The following is a 19,425-nucleotide window of genomic DNA, read 5'->3' on the forward strand; positions in this document are numbered from 1 at the left end:
GGGGTTGTGTTGCAGCCAATGGCATGAGTAACATTTCATGGGTAGAGAGAAAAATGGATTCAATGAAATTTCAATAAATTCTTGATTCAAATGCCTGACCCTGGGCCGTAGAGAACCTGGTCCCGGGCTTTTAGTTCTCAGGGGATTGTCACAGCTGGCTGCGCCTGGTCCCGTGGTCCTGGGGACAGTTAAAAGAAGTCTGATAAAAACAATAGTAAAAATAAATAAAATAAAAGTGTCTTGTGATGCCACCTACGGTTCTCGGTAATGTTACCGTCACTGCTTGCAGACCACCGGGGTGATGATAAAGCAGCTAGTTTGTCACGCTCCCCGTAGGTGGAGCGATGTCCCCGGGGCCCTTGGGAAGGATCAAGCTTTTGCACACAGGGAGGCAGCTTACCACACGAGTCTTGATACTGGTTTCTTCAAGGCCACTGATGTGCGGCTCCCGATGTTCAGGCAAACGAAGTCTATAGTGAGAACTGTATCTTTGATAACTCTCACACACACACCGGGTCTTTCTTTCTGTACGTTTACTGATGTTGTTGGCAAAGTTAAGTCCTGGGTACAATCCGGGTGGTCAGGTGGCATTTAGGATTTCCACATTTGTTAGTTATGAGGCCTCCTTGTTACTGTATGTTTGTTTAAGTCCTGGGCTGTCTAAAACCTAGCCCTGACCTTTCTGTTATCCCTCACTTGTATAGCAGGCGATGAGAACCGATCTCCTGGGTACCACTAACTCCGTTGTGGTCACTGGTTCTATTAATGTCGATGCTACAAGTGTTCCTGCACCAGGAGACTGAAGTCTATTCGCTCACCGGTCTTTTCTGCTGGGCCTGACTGAACCCGTGCAGACTCGGACTCTGGTATCCGGGTTGCTTCTTCTGGGGTTAACCGAACTGGTCCCTCTGCCCCTTTTCTGTATCGCCTCACCTCCGACCCCCACACAGGATCTCTCACACGTTACTCGACTCCACCGACTTTTGCCAACTGTCTCTTTTGACTTGCTCTGACTGGAGCTAACTGGCTCTGACTGGAAGTAACTAGCTTCCTGCCCACTCAGCTCAGAGACACCTCACCCACTAAGCTCCACCCCCAGGCTGGTTTCAGGGACAGTGTTCACCACTATACAAGTTCAGATGCACTAGACCCTAACCACGGTTTAGTTGAGTGTTGTGATGAGTATGTGTGCGTGTGTCATGTGAATACTCCTAAGGCTGCTTTCACACATCCGGTTTTTGGTCTGCGGCACAATCCGGCTCAAAAACCTATGCAACAGATGTGGCAAAAAAAACGGATCCGTTGCATACGTTTTTCCATGCGGCCCGTCCGTTTTTTTGACGGATGTGGCTTGATACTGAGCATGCGCAGTACAAAAAACCGCATCAGGCGGTTAGATGCGTTTTTTGCCGCAGGACGCCGCATCCGGCATCCATAGGCTTGCATTGTAAATCGCGTCAGATCCGGCGCGATGCGTTTTTTTCGCCGCACCAAAAAACGTGCCACCCAACGTTCCATCCGGCTGCCGTATGGGCTAAATATCCCGCATCCGGCAAAAACCGGACGCAACATAAGGCCATGCGGCATAATACGGCACTAATGCAAGTCTATGCGGGAAAAAACGCAACTGGCGGCAAAAAAAAAGGTTGCGTTTTTTCTGCAGAGCGCCGTATTGTGCCGCTCAGCAAAAATCGGATGTGTGAAAGCAGCCTAATGTGGAAATCCCTTCCTGCTCCTACCAGGTGTTACTGTGGTTACTTAACCATAGGGTGCCACTCAAACATAACAGCATCTGTAAAAAAAAAAAGGCTGAAGCTGAAAAGAGCATGGCTTCTACAAATGGATAATGGTTCTAAACACATGACAAAATCCACAATAGACTACCGCAAAAGGTGAAAACTGAAGGTTTTACAATGGCCCTCACAGTCCCCTAATCTGAACATCATTGAAAATCTGTGGCAAGACCTCAAAAGAGCAGTGCATGCAAGACGACCCAGGAATCTCGCTGAACTGGAAGACTTTTCCAAGGAAGAATGAAGGAAAATCCTTCAAGCAAGAATTAAAAGACTCTTGGCTGCTACAGAAAGCGTTTGTATTCTGTGATACTTGCCAAAAGAGGTGTTACTAGGTACTAATCATGCAGAGTGCCCAAACTTGTGCATCAGTTCATTTTCCTTTTTTGTTCATTTTAAATTGTAAAAGATGAAAATATGTTTGTTTTTTGCATAAAATACAAAGGAAATGTATCATATTTAACTATTTCATCTGCAACTTGCTTATCTGTTCTCTGTTCACAATAACAGTAATTTTTACCAGGGTGTCCAAACCTTTACATGCTACTGTATGTAGTATGCATGTATACAGAATCATCTAAAAAAAAAATCCGGAAAATCACATTGTATGATTTTCAAATATTTCATGCAATAAAATGTAAGTTAATTAAGTATTTGATCACTTTCCAACCAGCAAGAATTCTGGCTCTCACAGACCTGTTATTTTTTTCATTAAGACCCCTCCGACTCTGCACTCATTACCTGTATTAATTGCAACTGTTTGAAATCATTACCTGTATAAGACACCTGTCCACACACACAATCAATCACACTTCAACCTCTCTGGCATGGCCAAGACCAAAGAGCTGTTTAAGGACACTGGGGAGAAAATTGTAGATCTACTCAAGCTGGGATGGGCTACAGGACAATAGGTAAATAGCTTGGTGAGAAGGCAAAAACTGTTGACACAATTATTAGAAAATAGAAGAAATACAAGATGAATGTCAATATACACACTACAAAAAATGAAGGGAACACTTAAACCACACAATGTAACTCCAAGTCAGTCACACGTCTATGAAATCAACCTCTCCAGTTATGAAGCAACACTAATTGTGAACCAATTTTTCCTGGTGTTATGCAAGTGGAATAAAAACATGTAGAAATAATAGGCAATTAGCAAGACAACCCCTATATAGGAGTGGTTCTGCAGGTGGTGACCACAGACCATTTCTCTGTTCTCATCCTTTTTGGCTGTTGTTTTGGTAACTTTTGCATTTTGCCATTGCTCTCACCCCAAGAGGTAGCATGAAGCGGTGTCTACAGCCCACAGAGGTTGTTCAGGTAGTGCAGCTCATCCAGGATAGCTCATGAATGCGAGCTGTGGAAAGGTTAGCTGTGTCTGTCAGCAGTGTCTAGAGCATGGAGTAGATACCAGGAGACAGGCAAATGCATCATGAGAAATAGAAGGGGTCATAGGAGGGGAACAATCCAGCAGCAGGACCGCTACCTTCTCCATTGTGCAAGGAGCAACAGGAAGAGCAGTGCCAGAGCCTACAAATTGATTTCCAGCAGGCCACTAATATTTAAGTGTCTGCTCAAACTGTCAGAAACAGACTCTATGAGGGTGGTATGTGTGCCCGACGTCCACAAATGGGTTTTGTGCTTACAGCCCAACACCGTGCAGGGCGATTGGCATTTAGCAGAGAACACGAAGATTGGCAGATTCGACATTGGTGCCCTGTGATCTTCACGGATGAAAGCAACTTCATATTGAGCACATGTGACAAACATGACAGAGTCTGAAGACACCTTGGAGAATGTTCTGCTGCCTGCAACATCCTCCATGATGACCGGTTTGGCAGTGGGACAGTAATGGTGTGGGGAGGCATTTCTTTGGATGGCCGCACAGCCCTCCATGTGCTAACCAGAGGTACCCTGACTGTTATTAGGTACCTGGATGAGATCCTCAAAACCGCTGTGAGACCATATGCAGATGCAGTGGGCCCTGCTCGCGCATGAAAATGTTAAACCTCATGTGGCTCAAGTGTGTTAGCAGGTCCTGCATGATGAAGGCATTGATGATTTGTACAGGCCAGCCTGTTCCCCAGACCTGAATCCAATCATGCACATCTGGGACATCAAGTCTCGTTTCATCCTTCAACTCCATGTTCCACCCAGACTGTCCAGGAGGTACCTAGTTACATAGTTACATAAGTTGAAGAAAGACCTATGTCCTTCTAGTTCAACATTCTTCAGTTGACTGATGCTTTAATCCAAGTCTGAGAGGAGATCCCTCAGGAGAACATCCGCTGCCTCATCAGGAGCATGCCCAGGCGTTGTATGGAGGTCATACAGGCAAGTGCAGGGTTGGACTGGGGTGTCTGGGGCCCACAGGGGTAATTGACTCTAGGGGCCCACCCTACAGCTATATGCAAATACCTGTTATCCCCGACCCTGTTATAGTGGAGCATTGACTGTAAAATACAGGTGGCTCCTGCACATCAACTCTGCGCACCATAACTGAGGTACAATTACAGTAGTTTGCAGTAAAGGGTTCTTTGGTGAAAACAAGTTATCACTGATCCATAGGTTAGGTAGATGATAACTTATTGATCGATGGAATCAGACCAGCGGAAACCGCCCTGATGGGAAGAATGAGGAACTTTTATTCCTGACAGGACACTTTTATCCCCATTATAAAATCCAGGTGGGATGTGTGACCGCAGCTCCATTCATCCTCTTTGAGGCAGCCAGAAAATGCCAAGAACAGCGCTCACAGCCACTGAGGGAATGAATGGATCACGAGTCAGAAATGAGCTCCAGTGTAAGGTGGATAAAGGTTGCACATTTTGCCGATCAGTGTGGGTCCCAGCAGTCGTCCCCCAATGATGAATAAGTTATGACTTATTCTTAGGCCATGTTCACACTTTCAATATTTGGTCTGTGTGTTGGATCAGTATTTGTAGCCAAATCCAGGACTGGGTGAAAAATGCAGAAGTGTCGCCTGTGTTTCTATTATGTTCCCTCTGATTTTACCACTCCTGGTTTTGGCTACAAATACTGCTGTAAAATACTGACCAAATACTCAACGTGTGCATTTGGCCTTAGCAAAGGTGATTACTTGTTTTCAGCGGAGAACCTCTATAAGTGCATATTTGCTGCATTGTAATAATCACAAGACAGGGAGGGGTTAAACATTCAAGTACTTAATTCTTACTGGAAATAAAGAATCTTCCCCATATTGATATCAGAGAGAAAAAGTCACCTCCATACACAACACAATTCATTATACCAAGACCAATAATGCCACATACAAGGGAGAAATACCGCCACACCGCGTGACCAGACCACACTGACCAAATAATACCACATGCAAGAGAGAAATACCGCCATACTGTGACCAGATCACATATTACCACCACATAGGGACTGAATATAACCACATACAAGGGTTAAAAACCAAAACCCTATGACCAGACCACATAGTAACTGAATACTAGAATAATGATATGAATAAAAACCACAATGCTAATAACACTAATCTAATATATAAAGCTGAGTGTATGTATGTGTGTGTGTGTATGTATGTCCGCTAAAGGAATCCGCACCGTCGCATTTACAATCACGAAATTTTGCACGCCTCATGTGACCCAGGGAGCGTCGTAGACTATGTTTTTACAGAAAAATGTAACCCCGTGCTTTACAGTTAGTCTCTAAAATCCTGCCACCATTAAACTGAATGGAGGTGGGAGCTATAGGTTATTAATAGCAACTGTCAGTGGTTTCTATTGGAACAAAATAAACTGTTAGTTGAAGCTTATGCGTGAGGTTATATGATGTCGGTGGAGAGACAGAAAAAGACAGACAGACAGAGACACACGTAGAGACAGATGGGGAAAGAGACAGGCAAAGAGACAGACGGGGAAAGAGAAAGACCTGGAAAGAGACAGCCCTGGAAAGACAGATGGTCAAAGAGACAGACGGGCAAAAAGACAGACCTGGAAAAAGACAGACAGGGAAATAGACAGCCCTGGTAAGAGACAGACAGGGAAAAAGACAGACGGGGAAAGAGACAGCCCTGGAAAGAGACAGACGGGCAAAGAGACAGACTGGCAAAGAGACAGATGGGCAAAGAGACAGACGGGCAAAGAGACAGACGGGCAAAGAGACAGAGGGCGAAAGAGACAGACGAGGAAAGAGACAGATGGGGAAAGAGACAGCCCTGGAAAGAGACAGCCCTGGAAAGAGACAGATGGGGAAAGAGACAGACGGGCAAAGAGACAGACGGGCAAAGAGACAGACCTGGAAAGAGACAGACGGGCAAAGAGACAGACCTGGAAAGAGACAGACGAGGAAAGAGACAGATGGGGAAAGAGACAGCCCTGGAAAGAGACAGCCCTGGAAAGAGACAGATGGGGAAAGAGACAGACGGGGAAAGAGACAGGTGGGGAAAGAGACAGACCTGGAAAGAGACAGATGGGCAAAGAAACAGACCTGGAAAGAGACAGACCTGGAAAGAGACAGCCCTGGAAAGAGACAGATGGTCAAAGAGACAGCCCTGGAAAGAATCAGCCCTGGAAAGAGACAGCCCTGGAAAGAGACAGACGGGGAAAGAGACAGACGGGAAAAGAGACAGACGGCAAAAGAGACAGACGAGGAAAGAGACAGACGGGGAAAGAGACAGACGGGGAAAGAGACAGACTGGGAAAGAGACAGGCGGGGAAAGAGACAGACCTGGAAAGAGACAGATGGGCAAAGAGACAGACCTGGAAAGAGACAGACCTGGAAAGAGACAGACTGGGAAAGAGACAGCCCTGGAAAGAGACAGCCCTGGAAAGAGACAGCCGGAGAAAGAGACAGACGAGAAAAGAGACAGTCCTGGAAAGAGTCAGCTGGGCAAAGAGACAGCCCTGGAAAGAGAGAGCCCTGGAAAGAGACAGACGGGGAAAGAGACAGCCCTGGAAAAAGACAGCCCTGGAAAGAGACAGCCCTAGAAAGAGACAGACGGGCAAAGAGACAGACTGGGAAAGAGACAGACAGGGAAAGAGACAGCCCTGGAAAGAGACAGACAGGCAAAGAGACAGACGGGGAAAGAGACAGACGAGGAAAGAGACAGATGGGGAAAGAAACAGACGGGGAAAGAGACAGCCCTTGTAAGAGACAGACGGGCAAAGAGAGGGCAAAGAGACAGACCTGGAAAGAGACAGACCTGGAAAGAGACAGACGGTCAAAGAGACAGACCTCGAAAAAGACAGACGGGGAAAGAGACAGACGGGGAAAGAGACAGTCCTGGAAGGAGACAGCCCCGTAAAGAGACAGACGGGGAAAGAGACAGACCTGGAAAGAGACAGACCTGGAAAGAGACAGCCCTACAAAGAGACAGCCCTGGAAAGAGCCAGCCCTGAAAAGAGACAGTCCTGGAAAGAGTCAGCCGGGCAAAGAGACAGCCCTGGAAAGAGAGAGCCCTGGAAAGAGACAGACGGGGAAAGAGACAGCCCTGGAAAAAGACAGCCCTGGAAAGAGCCAGTCCTAGAAAGAGACAGACCTGGAAAGAGACAGATGGGGAAAGAGACAGCCCTGGAAAGAGACAGACGGTCAAAGAGACAGATGGGCAAAGAGACAGACCTGGAAAGTGACAGACGGGGAAAGAGACAGCCCTGGAAAGAGACAGGCGGGGAAAGAGACAGACCTGGAAAGAGACGGACCTGAAAAGAGACAGATGGGCAAAGAGACAGACCTGGAAAGAGACAGACGGGGAAAGAGACAGCCCTGCAAAGAGACAGCCCTGGAAAGAGACAGCCGGGGAAAGAGACAGCCCTCAAAAGAGACAGTCCTGGAAAGAGTCAGCCGGGCAAAGAGACAGCCCTGGAAAGAGACAGATGGGGAAAGAGACAGACGGGGAAAGAGACAGATGGGGAAAGAGACAGATGGGGAAAGAGACAGCCCTGAAAAGAGACAGACGGGGAAAGAGACAGACGGGGAAAGAGACAGACGAGTAAAGAGACAGACGGGGAAAGAGACAGACGAGGAAAGAGACAGACGGGGAAAGAGACAGACGGGGAAAGAGACAGACGGGGAAAGAGACAGGCGAGGAAAGAGACAGACCTGGAAAGAGACAGACCTGGAAAGAGACAGATGGGCAAAGAGACAGACCTGGAAAGAGACAGACCTGGAAAGAGACAGACCTGGAAAGAGACAGACTGGGAAAGAGACAGCCCTGAAAAGAGACAGTCCTGGAAAGAGCCGGGCAAAGAGACAGCCCTGGAAAGAGAGAGCCCTGGAAAGAGACAGACAGGGAAAGAGACAGATAATGTTTCCCATCCTAGCCCCCTTTATTTAATAATGTCTCCCTTCCTGGCCCCTTGTATTTAATAATTTTTCCATCCTGGCCCCCTTTATTTAATGTCTCCCTTCCTGACCTTCTTTATTTAATAATGTCTCCTATCCTAGACCCCTATGTTCCCTCATCTTGGGCCCCTATGTTCCTGTGTCCCAGGCCCCTAAACTGCCCCATACTGGGCTCCTTTATCCACTACCCTGTCCATTCACAGAGGGAGGAAATACAAGATTCTTCTCACCTTCCTGTGCTCCCCCAGCATCCTCTTGTGGCTTCATATCCGGTGCGGTCAAATGTCTACCCCACCCATCCGAGGCCACTCACAAACATCAGAGCGCGGTGTATAGCAGTCATGTTAAAAGATGTGATGTAGACACACAGACATAGACACACATGCAGACACATGCTGACAAATACACGCAGACAAGCACACATGTGCAGATGCACTGACATGCACATGTATGTAGACACACATACATGCACACACAAACACACTAAAGCGGGCTTTACACGAGACGACTGATCGTGCGATGCATCGTCGGGGTCATGGTTTTCGTGACGTTGTCTCGTGTAATACCTCCTAGCGACGCAGTATCGCTCACAAATCGTGAGTCGTGTACTCTTCGCTAGGTTTCATAAAATTGTTTAATTAAAATGGCGGCGGTTCATCGTTTCCGTGGCATCACACGTGTGACACCACGAGAATGATGAACAGCAGCTTTACCTGCCTCCCGCGGCACCCGACGGCTTAATGGAAGGAAGGAGGTGGGCGGGATGTTTACATCCCGCTCATCTCTGCCCCTCCGCTTCTATTGGCCGGCTGCCGTGTGACGTCGCTGTGACACCGAACGTCCCTCCCACTCCAGGAGGTGGACGTTCGTCGCCCACAGCGAGGTCGTCCGGAAGGTAAGTACGTGTGACGGGGGTTAAACGAGTTTGTGCACCACGGGCAACTAATTGCCTGTGCCGCAAAAACGACGGGGGCGGGTACGATCGATCGTGCTATCGCACAATCGGTCGTCTCGTGTAAAGCAGGCTTTACATAAGTGTACACACAGACATACGCAGATACTCAGACAAATGCATGCAGACAAGCACACAGACATATGCAGACAAATGCACAAAGACACATTGAAATATAAAGGTCAACATTCATTGCGCCTTTTCTTTGTCTAGTTTTGTCTACTTTTATTTTGCACCTTTTTAAAAATTATTTTGTGTTAACTCATTTTTTTTTTTATGTTCGCCATTGTGGGTGAGGTTTAGGTTTTCCAGATGATTATGACTCATTTATCAATTGCTACTTTTTAAAAAGTCTCCATTTTTTTTGTACAAATGTACACGTGTACCCTCCTGTAGTGATTTTATGTACACCTTGGATTTTTAAGAAAATTTTGCAACATTTTAGCAGAACATAAAATTTCTTGCTAATAACAAAGTTTAAAAAATTATAAAAGAGAAAAAAGAGCATTTTGATTTTTTTCCCAAAAATCATGAAATTAAATGTGCCATTTTGAAGAAAAGTGACCTAAAAATATGCAAATGATGAATCGGGCCCAAAGGATTTAATATGCAACTTTTGCAGAGAAAATTGGTGAAGAGCTGCAAATTTTTGTGCAATGCGTAGTTTTTTAAAAAATGTGATTTTTAGGTGCCATTACAATAGCTATAAAAGATGAACAAATTAGCAAGAGGGGCATGGTCTGCTAGACCCTGATGGATTCACTATAATTTAGACCACAACATTTTCTAGAAACAAAAATGCACTCCACAGGCAGCCAAAAGATGTCCCAATGTCAGGTAAGGGATACTGTCATCAGAAAAAATGGATGAGCCATAGTGCTAATCTGCTGGAAAATATAGTTTCAAAAATGTTCAGCAGTCTAATGTGATTTCTAGCTGAAAGGAGAAAATTAAGGTATATTCTTGCTTCTAGCCATTAAGATGGGGCGGTGAGCAATCACCTGTCTTTAGCATGTGTGTGCAGGACAGGATGTCAGTCATGGAGCGGAGGGTGACCACAGAGCATGCTGACTGATCACAACCCTGGCAAGTGTCATTGGAACTGAGCGGCTGCAGGGAGACTATAACTATAACTTAATTTGCCTTGCAGACAAACATTATATAAGTTTGCTGAATATAATTGAAATGGTATTTACCTGCCGTATGGCTGCAGGTAAATTCTGCCTTTTTACTGATGACAGTTTCCTTTTAAGAGGTTCATGCCTGTTAAAGAATTTGAGCTATCTTACTTCAACAAACTCTGAATCAAGACTGGTATATACAAAATCGTCTTGATGAATTCCCCCATAAGGGTACGTGCCCACGATCAGTGTTTGCAGCGTTTTGGATTTAGCGTGTTTTCACTGTGTCCAAAATGCTGCATTGTACAGTACAAGCAAAGTGGATGGAATTTGTAAAAATCCCATGCCCACAGTGAGTGTGCGTCCCGTGGTGCTCCTTTCTAAGCCGCAAGCATGTCACTTCTTTGCTGAGGAGACGCAAGCATCCTCTGTAGGGAGTACACAATCGAGAGACTGTAGTGGCCCCCGCAGGTCAGGATCTGCGGCTTCCAGGATGCAACGGGTCCTGATCGTAGGCACGTACTCGAAGACTTTATTCTCACGTCAGTGTTTGGTTAGTGTTTCATTAGTATTTGGAAGCCAAAACCAGGAGTTGAAACTACAGAGAAATTGTATGAAAAAGATTCATAACCATACTGTATTTTGTAGTCAGTCCCAATTTTGGCTTACAAATATTAAAGAAAAACTGCTGTGTGATTAGCAGTGCCGTATTTACCATTAGGCACCCGTGGTCCCGTGCCTAGGGCGGCAGGATGCAGGGGGCGGCACCTTCTAGCAGTAAAAAAAAAAAAAAATTGTTTTTTCCTTTACACATTCATTAAATCCGCTGTATTTTCGGAGGGGGGAGGGGGGAGAGGCGCACCTTTATTTATTTGTATCCGCGTCAATTAAGACGCGAATGCAGACAAACTGCGGCGGCCGGGCACAGAGAGCTGATTGACCCCGGAACTGCCGGCGCCTGCACTTCCGGGGTCACAGGCGCGCCAATCAGCTCCTTCCTCTGTGCTGCGTCCAATGCTGTGTGGATTTCACATGCAGAGCTCACAGCAGGACGCCGCAGAGGACGCCGCGATGGAAGCCGGTGTCAGAAGAGGATACTCACGTGAGCCAGGAAGATGACGGCGGGCCCTGGAGCAGGTAAGTGCTCGCAGAGCTGAAGATTCATATGCAGCGTAGGGGTGTCTCTAATGCAGACTGGAGATCTGCGTATGGGGTGGGAGGAGAGAGGCTGATACTGGAGGAGACTTGGGGGAAGAGAAGCTGATAGTGGGGGAGGCTGGGAGGAGAGAGTATGATGCTGGGGGAGGCTGGGAGGGGGGAGGCTGATGTTGCGGAAGGCTGGGATGGGTGGAGGCTGACGCTGGGGGAGGCTAGGAGGAGGGAGGCTGATGCTGAGGGAGGCTGATGCTGGGGGAGGCTGGGAGGAGAGAGGCTGATGCTGGGGGAGGCTGGGAGGAGAGAGGCTGATGCTGGGGGAGGCTGATGCTGGGGGAGGCTGGGAGGAGAGAGGGGGAGGCTGGGAGGAGAGAGGCTGATGCTGGGGGAGGCTGATGCTGGGAGAGTTTAGGAGGAGAGAGGCTGATGCTGGGGGAGGCTGGGAGGAGAGAGGCTGGTGCTGGGGGAGGCTGATGCTGGGGGAGGCTGGGAGGAGGGAGGCTGATGCTGGGGGAGGCTGGGAGGAGGGAGGCTGATGCTGAGGGAGGCTGGGAGGGGGGAGGCTGGGAAGAGAGAGGCTGATGCTGGGGGAGGCTTGGAGGAGGGAGGCTGATGCTGGGGGAGGCTGGGAGGAGAGAGGCTGATGCTGGGAGAGGCTGGGAGGAGAGATGCTGATGCTGCGGGAGGCTCGGAGGAGAGAGGCTGATGCTGAGGGAGGCTGATGCTGGGGGAGGCTGGGAGGAGAGAGGCTGATGCTGGGGGTGGCTAGGAGGGGGGAGGCTGATTCTGGGGGAGGCTGGGAGGAGGGAGGCTGATGCTGAGGGAGGCTGATGCTGGGGGAGGCTGGGAGGAGAGAGGCTGATGCTGGGGGAGGCTGGTGCTGGGGGAGGCTGGGAGGAGGGAGGCTGATGCTGGGGGAGGCTGGGAGGAGGGAGGCTGATGCTGGGGGAGGCTGATGCTGGGGGAGGCTGGGAGGAGAGAGGCTGATGCTGGGAGAGGCTGGGAGGAGAGATGCTGATGCTGCAGGAGGCTCGGAGGAGAGAGGCTGATGCTGAGGGAGGCTGATGCTGGGGGAGGCTGGGAGGAGAGAGGCTGATGCTGGGGGCGGCTGATGCTGGGGGAGGCTGGGAGGAGAGAGGCTGATGCTGAGGGAGGCTGGGAGGGGGGAGGCTGGGAGGAGAGAGGCTGATGCTGGGGGAGGCTGGGAGGAGGGAGGCTGATGCTGAGGGAGGCTGATGCTGGGGGAGGCTGGGAGGAGAGAGGCTGATGCTGGGAGAGGCTGGGAGGAGAGATGCTGATGCTGCGGGAGGCTCGGAGGAGAGAGGCTGATGCTGGGGGAGGCTGGGAGGAGAGAGGCTGATGCTGGGGGCGGCTAGGAGGGGGGAGGCTGATGCTGGGGGAGGCTGGGAGGAGGGAGGCTGATGCTGAGGGAGGCTGATGCTGGGGGAGGCTGGGAGGAGAGAGGCTGATGATGGGGGAGGCTGGTGCTGGGGGAGGCTGGGAGGAGGGAGGCTGATGCTGGGGGAGGCTGGGAGGAGGGAGGCTGATGCTGGGGGAGTCTGGGAGGAGAGAGGCTGATGCTGGGGGAGGCTGGGAGGAAAGAGGCTGATGCTGAGGGAGGCTGATGCTGGGAGAGGCTGATGCTTCGGGAGGCTCGGAGGAGAGAGGCTGATGCTGAGGGAGGCTGATGCTGGGGGAGGCTGGGAGGAGAGAGGCTGATGCTGGGGGAGGCTGGGAGGAAAGAGGCTGATGCTGAGGGAGGCTGATGCTGGGAGAGGCTGATGCTTCCGGAGGCTCGGAGGAGAGAGGCTGATGCTGAGGAAGGCTGATGCTGGGGGAGACTGGGAGGAGAGAGACTGATGCTAGGGGAGGCTGGGAGGAGAGAGGCTGATGCTGGGGGAGGCTGATACTGGGAGAGGCTGTGAGGGGGGAGGCTGGGAGGGGGGAGGCTGATGCTGGGGGAGGCTGGGAAGGTGGAGGCTGATGCTGGGGGGGCTAATGCTGGGGGAGGCTGGGAGGAGTGAGGCTGATGCTGGGGGAGGCTGGGAGAAGAGAGGCTGATGTTGGGGGCAGAGAGGCTGATGCTGAGGGAAGCTGGGGTAGAGAGGCTGAAGCTGGGGGACGCTGGGGGGAGAGAGGTTGATGCTGGGGGGGGGCTGGGGGGAGAGAGGCTGATGCTGGGGGAGAGGCTGCTGGTGAAGGTGGGGGAGAGCGGCTGCTGCTGGGGGAATGGGAGAGAGGGGCCAATCCTAGAGACAGAGGACAAGGGTTGAGGGATAGTGCAATGACAAAATCGATGGCGGGGGAGTGTAAGAACTCAGAATGAGAGGGGGGCAGCATTGGGAGCTCATTATGGAGAAGGGGCACCATGTGTGGGCTCAGTATGGAGTGGAGCAATGTAGGGGAGTCAATATCAAGAGTGGGGTAGTGTGTGTGTGTGTGTGTGTGTGTGTGTGGGAGGGGTGTCTCAGCATAAGCGTTAGTGTGGTGGTCTTAGTATGATGAGTGGGGCAGCATGGAGGTGTCATTATGAAAAAGAGGAAGGCAGCATTAGGAGCTCATGGAGAGGGGCAGCATGCATGGGACATTGTGAGGAGGGAACAGCATGCATGGGAAACTGTGAGGAGGGAGCAGCATGCATGGGACATTGTGAGGAGGAGGCAGCATGCATGGGACATTGTGAGGAGGGGGCAGCATGCATGGGACATTGTGAGGACGGGGAAGCATGCATGGGACATTGTGAGGAGGGGGAAGCATGCATGGGACATTGTGAGGAGGGGGCAGCATGCATGGGACATTGTGAGGAGGGGGCAGCACGCATGGGACATTGTGAGGAGGGGGCAGCACGCATGGGACATTGTGAGGAGGGGGCAGCATGCATGGGACATTGTGAGGAGGGGGCAGCATGCATGGGAAACTGTGAGGAATGAGCAGCATGCATGGGACATTGGGAGGAGGGGCAACATGCATGGGACATTGTGAGGGGGGGGGCAGCATGCATGGGACATTGGGAAGAGGGAGCAGCATGCATGGGACACTGTGAGGAGGGGGCAGCATGCATGGGACATTGTGTGAAGGGGGCAGCATGCATGGGACATTGTGAGGAGGGGGCAGAATGCATGGGACATTGTGAGGAGGGGGCAGCATGCATGGGACATTGTGAGGAGGGGGCAGCAAGCATGGGACATTGTGAGGAGGGAGCAGCATGCATGGGACATTGTGAGGAGGGGGCAGCATGCATGGGACATTGTGAGGAGGGGGCAGCATGCATGGGACACTGTGAGGAGGGGGCAGCATGCATGGGACTCTGTGAGGAGGGGGCAGCATGATGTGAGGTCAATGTGCAGATCATATTTCATAATTGAGGAAGGTGTGGTTGGTATAATTTATAAGGGAGGGCAGTGTGTAGTTTATTAGGGGCAGTGTGTAGTTTATTAGGGGCAGTGTGACAGTCACAGTATATAAGGGGGGACGGTGTGGTGGGAATATTTTATACTCATGCTATGTTTTGATGTGCCCATGGTGATCCCCATTGGGGGGGGGGGTTAGTGCCCTTCGTTTCTCATTGATACTTTTTCAAGTGTTTTACAGAGTAGATCTGCCTTAAACAGATGTCGTGTGTGAAAACTCAGTGTTACGTTGTCACTAAGGGGCGTGACCACTTAAAGTGCCTAGGGCAGCACGAAGGCAAAATACAGCCCTGTGTGTGAATAAGGCCTTGTGGCTGTGTTCACAAATTGTGGCTACGGTGCCGTCTCCTTCACAAGGCAAATGCTTCTTTTTTTCCTCAGAAAATGTTATAAAGAAAACTTTACCACTGTATGTGGTCAGCTCTCAACTTAGTCACTGTCTTTGCGGCCTGAGGATCATGTGGTTTTGTTTAAAATGTATTCATGTTAACACAACAGTGTATCTCAAGGAGAATTTGTGCTATAATTCTGTATCTTCGTGCAGAGTAAATGATTCCTTAACATAATTTCCACTTCTCTTACAGACAACAGAACATATCATTTTCAGGCAGAGGATGAGGCTGAGGCGTTTATGTGAGTAATAAAGCACTGGCAGTATGACATCAACCATGTTTTGGGGGGTTTTTTTGTACACTGAAATGACGGCATTTAGGGGAAATCACAGTCTAGCAATCTGTATGTAAGTCCCAAAATCCCTTATGTAAATCACTCATAAATACCTTTTACCCCATACGGCACGCTGTCGCTGGTCATGCTCAGAGCCACCTCTGTCCCCACAATTGGGCAGTTGCACTTTATTCTGCCCTCCTATGGAGCGAAGTTCTGTAATGCACATGTGTCACCTTTACCTCTTTGGCCTCTTCCGGTGCATGCCCATTACAGGACTTTGCTCTGAACTCATACATACATTAATTAAAGTTACAGTTGCATGCAAAAGTTTAAGCACCCCTTGTGAAAATTACTGTCATTGTGATCAGTTAAGCAAGTTGAAGATTAAATAATCTCTAAAAGGCAATAAAAAGATGACACATTTCCTTTGTAGTTTGGGGCAAAGAAAAAAATTTTCATCTTTTACATTTTTAAATAAACAAAAAAGAAAAATGGGCTGATGCAAAAGTTTAGGCACTCTGCATGGTTAGTACTTAGTAACACCCCCTTTGGCAAGTATCACAAATTGTAAATGCTTTTTGTAGCAATTGAATTCTTATTTGAGGGATTTTCATTAGGGATGATCGAATATGACAAATATTCGGCAATATTCGGCTTTGCGAATATTCGACAAATAGGTCGCCGCTATGCGAATATTCGATACGTAATGTAAGTCTATGGGAAGCCCGAATAGTTGCTATTCGGCAGCTATTCGGGTTTCCCATAGACTTACATTGTGCCTTAAATATTTGCAAATAGTCGAATAGTGGCGACCTATTCGTCGAATATGGGCATTGCCGAATATTTGAGGTATTCGATCATCCCTAATTTTCATCCATTCATCCTTAGAATAGTCTTCCAGTTCTCTGAGATTCCTGGGGCGTCTTGCATGCACTGCTCTTTTGAGGTCTCACAACAGATTTTCAATGATGTTCAGATTAGGGGACTGTAAAGGCCATTGTAAAACTTTCAGCTTGCACCTTTTGAGGTAGTCTGTGGTGGATTTTGTCGTCTGTTTAGGATTATTATCCATTTGTAGAAGCAATCCTCTGTTCAACTTCAGCTTTTTTTTACAGATAGTGTTATGTTTGCATCAAGAATTTATTGAAATTTCAGTGAATCCATTCTTCCGTCTACCTGTGAAATGTTCCACATGCCATTGGCTGCAACACAACCCCAAAGCATGATTGATCCACCCTCATGATTAATGGTTTTCGAGATATTCTTTTCCTGAAATTCTGTGCCCCTATTTCTCCACATGTACCTTTGATCATTGTGATCAAAGAGTTCTATTTTAACCTTATGGGTCCACAGGACTTGTTTCCAAAATGACACATGAGAGCTTTTCTTCTGATGACTCTTCCATGATGGCCATATTTGTGCATGCATCTCTGAACAGTGGAAAAATTTACTACAACGCCAAAGTCTGCTAATTCTTCTTGCAGGTCTTTTGCAGCCATATCAGGGGTTCTGATTTGCCTCCCTAGCAGGTCTCATGGAAATTTTGCTTAGTCTTTCAGACATTATTTTGACCTCCACTGTTTCTGTTAACTGCCATTTCTTAATTACATTTCGAACTGAGGAAAAGGCAACTTGAAAATGCTTTGCTATAGTTAGGTCCAGAAATATTTGGACAGTGACACAATTTTCGCGAGTTGGGCTCTGCATGCCACCACATTGGATTTGAAATGAAACCTCTACAACAGAATTCAAGTGCAGATTGTAACGTTTAATTTGAAGGTTTGAACAAAAATATCTGATAGAAATTGTAGGAATTGTACACATTTCTTTACAAACACTCCACATTTTAGGAGGTCAAAAGTAATTGGACAAATAAACCAAACCCAAACAAAATATTTGTATTTTCAATATTTTGTTGCGAATCCTTTGGAAGCAATCACTGCCTTAAGTCTGGAACCCATGGACATCACCAAACGCTGGGTTTCCTCCTTCTTAATGATTTGCCAGGCCTTTACAGCCGCAGCCTTCAGGTCTTGCTTGTTTGTGGGTCTTTCCGTCTTAAGTCTGGATTTGAGCAAGTGAAATGCATGCTCAATTGGGTTAAGATCTGGTGATTGACTTGGTCATTGAAGAATGTTCCACTTTTTTGCACTCATGAACTCCTGGGTAGCTTTGGCTGTATGCTTGGGGTCATTGTCCATCTGTACTATGAAGCGCCGTCCGATCAACTTTGCGGCATTTGGCTGAATCTGGGCTGAAAGTATATCCCGGTACACTTCAGAATTCATCCGGCTACTCTTGTCTGCTGTTATGTCATCAATAAACACAAGTGACCCAGTGCCATTGAAAGCCATGCATGCCCATGCCATCACGTTGCCTCAACCATGTTTTACAGAGGATGTGGTGTGCCTTGGATCATGTGCCGTTCCCTTTCTTCTCCAAACTTTTTTCTTCCCATCATTCTGGTACAGGTTGATCTTGGTCTCATCTGTCCATAGAATACTTTTCCAGAACTGAGCTGGCTTCATGAGGTGTTTTTCAGCAAATTTAACTCTGGCCTGTCTATTTTTGGAATTGATGAATGGTTTGCATCTAGATGTGAACCCTTTGTATTTACTTTCATGGAGTCTTCTCTTTACTGTTGACTTAGAGACAGATACACCTACTTCACTGAGAGTGTTCTGGACTTCAGTTGATGTTGTGAACGGGTTCTTCTTCACCAAAGAAAGTATGCGGCGATCATCCACCACTGTTGTCATCCGTGGACGCCCAGGCCTTCTTGAGTTCCCAAGCTCACCAGTCAATTCCTTTTTTCTCAGAATGTACCCGACTGTTGATTTTGCTACTCCAAGCATGTCTGCTATCTCTGATGGATTTTTTCTTTTTTTTCAGCCTCAGGATGTTCTGCTTCACCTCAATTGAGAGTTCCTTAGACCGCATGTTGTCTGGTCACAGCAACAGCTTCCAAATGCAAAACCACACACCTGTAATCAACCCCAGACCTTTTAACTACTTCATTGATTACAGGTTAACGAGGGAGATGCCTTCAGAGTTAATTGCAGCCCTTAGAGTCCCTTGTCCAATTACTTTTGGTCCCTTGAAAAAGAGGAGGCTATGCATTACAGAGCTATGATTCCTAAACCCTTTCTCCGATTTGGATGTGAAAACTCTCATATTGCAGCTGGGAGTGTGCACTTTCAGCCCATATTATATATATAATTGTATTTCTGAACATGTTTTTGTAAACAGCTAAAATAACAAAACTTGTGTCACTGTCCAAATATTTCTGGACCTAACTGTATATTCTTATAGCTTTCTCCTGCTTTGTGAGCCTCAACCATATTTATTTTCAGAGTGCTCGGCAGCTGCTTAGAAGAACCCATGGATTATGTTTTTTGGCACAAGGTTAGAGGAGGCAGGGTTTTTATAAAGCTGTGAAATTTACATCACCTGGTCCTTCTTTAATGATGCTAGTGAACAAACCATAACCCTAGCAGGCTAATTAAAGTATGAAACCTTGGCCAAAGTTATCAGAACACAGAAATCTCCAAGGGTGTCCAAACTTTCATCTGCCCCTTTTTCCTTTTTGTAATTTTTAAAATGTAAAGACAAAACTATTTTTGTATTTTTGTTTGTTTTTTTCCTAAATTACAAAGGAAATGTGTCATCTTTAATTTATGAATTTTAAGGATAATTTCATATTCGATTTGCTAAACTTTTCACAATAACAGTAAGTTTGACCAGGGGTGCCCAAACGTTTACATGCCACTGTATGAATTTGGAGAATCCCTCGTATCTAAAAGCAAGATTATTGTTCATTTCAGCATATCACGTGAGGTTGACTGTAGCAAATTTATAGTGGTTGCTTCACTACCAACAACCGCTCTTAAAATGTGAGAAACTGCATTGATCAGCTGATGTCTTCTGGTCCGGCTCCCAACAAACAATCCCTGTGCCAGACATTTCCCTGCTGTGTCTGTCATCTGAGTGACCTT

General features: G+C 47.8%; 1 protein-coding gene across 5 annotated transcripts in view; it reads left to right on the forward strand.

Annotated features, from left to right (window-relative positions):
- The window catches only part of LOC142289985 (arf-GAP with SH3 domain, ANK repeat and PH domain-containing protein 3-like), a 224,445-nt gene that overhangs the window by 95,990 nt on the left and 109,030 nt on the right, over window positions 1-19,425 (forward strand). For all 5 annotated transcript variants that reach the window (XM_075333929.1, XM_075333930.1, XM_075333933.1 and 2 more), the window contains one exon: window positions 15,346-15,394. In XM_075333929.1, the coding sequence (XP_075190044.1) occupies window positions 15,346-15,394 (49 nt within the window). The remainder of the gene's footprint in view (window positions 1-15,345; window positions 15,395-19,425) is intronic.

This window comes from Anomaloglossus baeobatrachus, chromosome 2, assembly GCF_048569485.1.
Source record: "Anomaloglossus baeobatrachus isolate aAnoBae1 chromosome 2, aAnoBae1.hap1, whole genome shotgun sequence".
In the NCBI taxonomy this organism is placed as follows: Eukaryota; Metazoa; Chordata; class Amphibia; order Anura; family Aromobatidae; genus Anomaloglossus; species Anomaloglossus baeobatrachus.